At 32.2% G+C, this 7,663-nt stretch overlaps 1 protein-coding gene across 1 annotated transcript; it reads left to right on the top strand.

Annotated features, from left to right (window-relative positions):
• Window positions 1–4,144: 4,144 nt before the first annotated feature.
• Window positions 4,145–7,663, top strand: LOC139849206 (uncharacterized). The gene is made up of 8 exons (XM_071838868.1): window positions 4,145–4,165; window positions 4,225–4,339; window positions 4,454–4,525; window positions 5,333–5,671; window positions 5,782–6,047; window positions 6,200–6,499; window positions 6,623–6,680; window positions 6,783–7,663. The coding sequence occupies exons 1-8, from the start codon at window positions 4,145–4,147 to the stop codon at window positions 7,661–7,663; spliced, it is 2,052 nt and encodes a 683-aa protein (XP_071694969.1).

The following is a 7,663-nucleotide window of genomic DNA, read 5'->3' as shown; positions in this document are numbered from 1 at the left end:
ATAAAATATCATGTTATCTTAGAAATATGTGATTTATATCATTTTTTTCCAATTGATCCCGTAGTTGAAATGATCTAGGATAACCAATTTTGTTTCGGTCATAGTTTCTTCGTTACAAATCCGTTTTCGTTGATTCAACTTGCCATCTTCTTGGATCGAGTTCTTCTTTAAGACTATGAACTGTAAATACCTTGGTTTGTATTCAAAATCATACGGCATAAGTGAAACATTAGTGAAACATATGAAGTTAAACATTTTTGTTACAACAAAATCATTTAATGACCATTTTTCTAAAAATACTTATACTTTGAAAAACCAAGTTTTACCTTGTTAAATTAGCATATACATAAGTTATATTACAGGTCTTGAAGTATTTTAAAAGTTAAGTTAGAAGGATCTATTTAGTTTGCAAACAAGTTTGAAAACTTTCAAACTATGTTCTTGTTGTTAAGCTTTTATACCACAAAATAAGATAGCTATATATATATGAATTGAATAAGGTTATGAACATAGATTCTACCTCAAGTTCCTTGGATAAGTTTGCTGTAAAAGAGGAGTAAGAAGCTAGAATCAAAAGGGTGATAGAAGTGGATGAAAGATTGGGAGTAAGTTGGTGTTCTTGGAGGGTTTTCTTGAAGTGTTTTTGTATGGTTTTCTTATGGTGTTTTAGTATGGTTTTTGAAGCTAGATCTTCTTGGAAACTTTGCTGAATTGATTAAGGGTTTTAAGGGTTGTGAAAGAGTGTGTGTTTAACTAAAAATGAGGTTAGAAAATGAACTAGAAATGGTGATACTTATAACCTAAAAAAAACATGTATCATGTAATACATGATAAGATTTTTAGTTTGTAATTTTGTTAATTAGTCAAGTAATCATCCAAAAGTAATTACCTAGCTCTAAGGGCATGAATAATGGCTGGTTAGGTGGTGATTTTGATGTGTATTTACTATTAGTAAATACGTATAGGAGCTAGGTATGATACGAGTACAAATACTCTAGGTATACGTATAGAAATTTTGTGAAAAATGAAATGAGGATTCAAATATAGCTATCTTTTGTGAATACACTTATATGGTTTTATGTATTTAAGTTCTTTAAAAGTAATTAAATACATTACTTATACAATATATGTATAACATTATAAGTCTTAAGTATTTATGTCAAATAACGTTACGTATAGTTATTGTTTTGAAAACTTAAGTTAGTAGTTTCAAAATACACATATAACTTGTTGTTATTAATACAAAATGAGATATTAAAACATTTATTAATCATGTTAAATATGTATATATACATTTATATACACAAACGTATAATTATCATATATTGTATAGTTCGTGATATCATCGGTCAAACTAGACGGTCAAACGTTGTGTAAAACTCTTTTCGGAAATATAAGTCTCGACAATTTGGATTGCTTATCATGTTGGCAAGGTTTAATTTATGTAAATATTAATCTTATAAGTATAGTATGATCGAAAAAGTGCGGGTCGTTACAATAAGCAAAGTCTGTAATGTTGAGTCTCAAATATTTTGGAACTATATTCATGTAACCAATTACCCTCTGACCGTGCTCGACGATTCACGAACATTTATGTGTAAATAAATATGTATATATAATATATAATTATATTAATTGAAAACGTTAACAAAGTTTTAAATGTATAATACTTTACATTATACGTATTTGTTTCAGTATATTTATTGACGGCATTAAAAGATAATATCAAATGATTGAATTATCAAGATTCATTGTGATATGATTACGGGTCTTTGTTAAGAGGTCCTCTGTGATTTGAGAAATCTGTCCTTTTTATCAGTATTCGGAATAAATGGTTAAGTGATTTGAAAGTAGGAACAAATTGTCATTTAATGAGAACTAGACAAAAGTTAGTAGAGATTCCTGCATAACTTTCAACGTTCTTTACTATAATTTTCTCGTGACTCTTGTTAAATTAATTATTTAGTTTTCATAATATTTAACCATGTAGGGTAAATAATTGGATTAATGGTTGCCGATAGAGTAAACTCTTTTGATAAGGTTACATTAAAATGATTTCATACATTGTACTTACTTCTCGATTTACGAATGAATTATAATTTATAAACCGAAAACCGTTATGAGTTTTATATGATTTTACTTTCTTAAATAAAAATATTTTATGATATAAATTGTTATTATAGCCTTTCAATAAAATGATTTGTTTTGGAAAACTTAAATTTATAATATTTATTTAATTTAGAAAATGTTTTCAAGGACTGAAGTATTAAAACATTTCGTTTATAAAAAGTAATTTGTTATGTTTATAAAATTAGAACTTAATTTAAACTTTATATTATAAATATTAAATTATATATATATATATATATATATATATATATATATATATATATATATATATATATATATTGTTTCAAAAATACAAATGTGATATGAATATCATATCTTCTATTATTTAAACAATTTTAAATAATATAATTAGATTTGAAAAACTAAATTTTATATTAAATAAATATTTTAATTAAATATATAAATTTATATATATTTTTTACAATGTAATATTAACCTAGTTATAATACGTTTTGATATTTTAAACATATTGTTAAATATATTTTAATAAACAACGAGAAGTTGATTTATAGAAGCAAATGAGCAAAACACGCAAATGATTAAGTTACACTTTGAATGGGATAGTTTTTCATTGATTTGAGTCTTGTTATTTATAAAGGTACAATACACGAAACATAAAGTATAAGTTTTCTAAGCGTGCTAATCGACATTCGAAAAACCGGAAATAGGACATTAGTCGAGTGTCAACATACAAGTCTTTGGAACTAAAATTTTAGGTTAACTATGCACGAGAATATAATATAATATATTTATAATTATATAAATTAAAAATATATAATATATTAATAAAACTGTCGGCAGCCCACGAGGGAAATTGGAAATGAGCTGGAAGGCATCAGGCCGCGATCGCGGGCCATTTGCCCACTAAACCTCTGCGATCTTGGAGCTAGGGGGTCCAGATCACTAGTATACAAACTCGATCAGTTTGCCGAATCCATTCATTCTTTCTCTCGATCACATCTCTCATATATATATATATATATATATATATATATATATATATATATATATATATATATATATATATATATATATATATATATATATATATATATATATATATATATATATAGCTAAGGAGGTTATGGGTACTATGAGGATAGCAAGTCAATAGCGATGAGATTAGGATGGTATAACTCTCGTCACTTTTATTATTATTATTATTATTACTATCGTCGTTATTGTTATCATCATCATTATTATTATTATTATCTAATAATTATTATTATTATTATCATTATCGTTATTAATATAAGTATTGTCATTAAAAATTGTTATTTTTATTATTATTACTATCGTTATAATCACTAAGGTTATTCTTAATATTAATATTAATATTAATATTATTATTATTATTATTATTATTATTATTATTATTATTATTATTATTATTATTATTATTATTATTATTATTATTACTACTAGTATAATCTTTAGTATTATTAAAATAGTTATTATTATTAATACCATTATCATTAAAACTAACATTAGTATCATTACTATCATTATCATTATTAGAATTATTATTAATTTTAGTATTAGTATTAAAAATAATTATTATACTTACCCAACTACTATTAGGCAAACTAAACCTCGCGATCTGATTGGTCCACGTGGCAGTTCTCCTTACACAAAAACACTGTTCATGCTGTTTTTTTTTTTTGTGTTTCACGTTTTTTAATTAATTTAATTTACTTTTTTAAAATTTTATTTTACTTTAGATGACGCTTGAGTCACAAAAGTCTGCTCGTCCCTCACCTCCCTGTTCGTCCCTCACCTCCCACCTTGACATGCTCCCTTCTCCCACACCTTTAGCCTCACCCTGCTCCTTCCTCCCTTACCTTCTTCCATTAATTAATTAATTCTTCATACTTGCTTCAGACCAATTCCATTCCTCTACAGAAATTACAGGTTCGTTTTTCTTTTGTTAATCTACATATTTAATATATTTAATTTATGTTGTTTGCTTGCTGTTGTTGGCTGTGGTTTTCGCATCCTTCTTACGTTGTTCAGGATGTTTACCATTCCTAGCCCTGTTAATTTTTTTCCTTTTCATTGTTTGGTAATTTCCGTTATGAGGAGTTCTCGAAATAGGAAAAAAAAAACTTAGTGAATTCGAATGTAGTGGGTGGTGTTGTGTTAGAAAGTGTTGGACCTTCAGACGTACAAGTTGTTTCCGATAAACAATCTAAGAAAAGGACTTCTCTACGTAAGCACATGCCAGTGCTTCGGGTTCTTCTTAAGGTATGATATTGTTTTTTATTCTAATTTGTTGTCACTGAAATTGTTTTTTACAACTTTTAAGAGATATCTGTTTGTGCAGTTTCTGTTAGCTTTTCCCTTCATGCTCAGTTGACACCCATATATACTATCTTTGCACCTTTTGATGTGTCAGGTAAATCGAGTTTCTAACTATATGTATGCTATTTTAGTGTGAGTTGGACTATGTTTGCCTTATGTTGTCTTTTGTTTCTATGCTGTTCTACTGTAACTTTCACTATCTGTGGATTGTGTTGTCTTTTATTTCTTTTTGCTTTTCGTATATGTATGTTGTCTTTTATATGTATGGTTGTTGACTGCAAGAGCCACTAGAATTGGATTTTTTTGACATTTACTAGCCTAAAAATTCCCTATGCCTCACGGGTTGTGTTATTTGTTTGCTGTTTTTGTGTTTCATTAAATTGTGTCAATTTTTTTTTTCTTTTGTAAACTACCGATTTGAGGCTGCAATGTGTACTGTTTTTTTTGGGTGGTTGTTGAGTGCATGAGGCACTAGAATTTTAATCTTTGGATATTTACTAGCATGAAAATTCCATGTGCTCTGATTGGATTACCTGCGCTTGGCCAGTTCTAGAAAACAGTTTTATTTTAATGGCGGTTATCGTTGTTGACTTTGCGAGATATTAATTTTGCCAGCTCTATTTTTTTCCTTTTGTAAACAACCAAATTGAGGTTGCAATGTGTATTTGTTTTTTGGTTGTGGTTGTTGAGTGCAAGAGGCACTAGAATTGGAATCTTTGGATATTTACTAGCTTGAAAATTCCATGTAGTTTGAGTTGATTACCTGCACTTGGTCAGTTCTAGAAAACAGTTAATTTTAATGTTGGTTATCGTTGTTGAGTGTGCGAGTTATTTGCCTGTTTTCATGTATGTTTATATATTATTATATATGCTCTTTGACAATTGTCTTATATTTGTGCAGGCGTATCTCCTTTATATCGTGATTCAGGGGACTGCACGTCCGTTTGTATGCAGTGCGGGGCTTTGTTCTGGCGTGCTGAACATGTTAAGTCATATTTCATGGACAAACAACTTCATTATCATCGTTGTTGTGAAAATGGCCGTGTCTATTTACCACGCTATGAGGATCCTCCTGCAGAATTTAAGCGTTTGTTAGAAACTCCTGCTTTCCTTAATAATGTTCGTCCTTACAACCAGATGTTCATAATGACGTCCTTTGGCGCTCGTATCGATGAAACGATTAACGATGGCCGTTCTCCTTACGTTTTCAAGATCTCAGGCCAAATTTATCATTCGCTCGGTAGTCTGTGCCCTGAACAGGGGAGCCCCCCAGATTTCTGCAGCTTTACATTTATGATACGGATCACAAAGTTGAAAACTGAATGGGCCATTTTGGGGGCTGTGATTCAGGCCGGCTTTCTGAAGTAGTTGTTACTCAGTTGGTGAAGTTACTTGATTCAAATTATGCACTAGTCAAGTTGTTTCGCACTGCGAGAGATAAGTGTGCTGGCAGCGAGGTACCTACTTTCAAGTTTTGCTTGTATAATTTGACTGGGTCAAGCCAACATGCACTGCCTACTTCAGATGCAATAGGTGCTATTGTTTTTGACTCTGGCCCACAATCTATTTCTGATTGCGACGTGATAATCGAGCCTCGGTCTCAGCTTCCCAGGCGAGTTAATAAGCTGCATCCGCTATATATGTCACTTCAATTCCCGCTGATGTTCTTTTTTGGTGTTTTCACCCGGATTTGAAACTGCGCGCAGCCTCGGGTTCGCAAGGCGGCCGTGTTAGAAAAATGTCAATGAACATGTTTTACAACTACCAGATTCATGATAGGCTTAATAGTTACAATCTGATTTTGAGACTGGGGCGCCTATTTCAACAGTATGTGGTGACAGCATATTGCAGCATCGAGCTCGACCGAATGGACTACATCAGAAACAAGCAGAACGATATACGGGCTGAGTACCTTTCAGGGATGTACGATGCTATCGATATAGGTGATAAAACTGGTTCCGATGTCGGTAGCATGACAATTCTTCCCACTTCGTTCACTGGTGGACCGCGCTATATGTACAGCCATTTTCTTGATGCTCTGGCAATTTCACGCGTTTTTGGAAACCCGGTATTTTTTGTAACTTTCACGTGTAATGCAAAGTGGCCTTAAATTGCTTGGTACCTGAAACCTTTTCCTCACCTATCGCCTTCAGACCGAGCTGATATAGTCGCTCGTGTGTTCCAAATGAAGGTCAATGAGTTTATAAACTTTTTAAAGGACGAACGGCCTCTTGGCCATGTTCACGGAGGTACTATTGCACACCCATAATTGCAATTTCTTCTTTACTTCATGAATATTACATGTTTTGTTGTTGCCAATTCATTTACACTATTCTCTTTGTGTCTTGCAGTTTTGTATACGATTGAATTTCAGAAAAGAGGGCTGCCGCATTGCCACACTTTGGTTTGGGTTCACTCCTCGGTTTCTGCAGCTATCAGGGACAATTTAGATGACTACATAAGTGCAGAACTGCCTGACCTGAGAATTGATTTTCCCGGTTATGCGGTCATATCTGCAACTATGATGCATGGCCCATGTGGCCTTGCCAATAAGCGGGCATCTTGCAATCAAAATTTTTCATGTTCAAAAAAGTTCCCAAAGAAATGCATTGACAAGACGTACTTTAATGACAACGGTCGTGCCCACTACCGCAGGCGTAATACTGGTATATATACAATGCGGGCCGGTGTCCACCTCGATAACAGCTACGTTGTTCCTTACAATAGGCTACTATGTATGGCTTTTCAGGCTTACATAAATGTTGAATGTTGTGGTATGATGAGTCTCATTAAATACCTGTTCAAGTATATTTCGAAAGGTACCGATCGTGTGGCTGTCCGTATAGCAAAACCCATAGGCAGTGACAGTCGCCAATCACAGAAGCAGACGCAACTGGTAGATGAAATTAAAAACTTTATAGATGCACAGTTCATTTGTCCTCACGAAGCTTGTTGGCGGATTTTTAACTTCCCGATTCATCATCGGGAACCTGCTGTCCAGATTCTGACTGTTCATCTTGAAAATATGCAGTTGGTGAAGTTTCCAGGCAAGCAACCCCTGCGTAATATTGTTGAAAACGCCGAAGATAAAAAAACTACTCTCACAGAGTGGCTTAATTATAATGCATCTTCAGTTAGCGGTAGCCACCTTACATATTTAGATTTCCCAACCGAATTTGTTTGGTACGAGTCAAAAAAATTGGCAACGCAGGGCAAACCTAAAGAAACCTAA

The sequence above is a fragment of the Rutidosis leptorrhynchoides genome, chromosome 5 (assembly GCF_046630445.1).
Source record: "Rutidosis leptorrhynchoides isolate AG116_Rl617_1_P2 chromosome 5, CSIRO_AGI_Rlap_v1, whole genome shotgun sequence".
NCBI classification, from domain to species: domain Eukaryota; kingdom Viridiplantae; phylum Streptophyta; class Magnoliopsida; order Asterales; family Asteraceae; genus Rutidosis; species Rutidosis leptorrhynchoides.
This window is presented reverse-complemented; position numbering and strand designations above follow the sequence as displayed.

What these genes read in the sequence shown, in the direction of transcription:
- LOC139849206 (XM_071838868.1), top strand. Translation starts at nt 4,145, where the DNA reads ATGTTTACCATTCCTAGCCCT. An exon ending in TGTTTACCATTCCTAGCCCT is followed by an intron (nt 4,166 to 4,224) that starts GTTAATTTTTTT and finishes TTCTCGAAATAG; the next exon opens with GAAAAAAAAAACTTAGTGAA. An exon ending in TGCACCTTTTGATGTGTCAG is followed by an intron (nt 4,526 to 5,332) that starts GTAAATCGAGTT and finishes ATATTTGTGCAG; the next exon opens with GCGTATCTCCTTTATATCGT.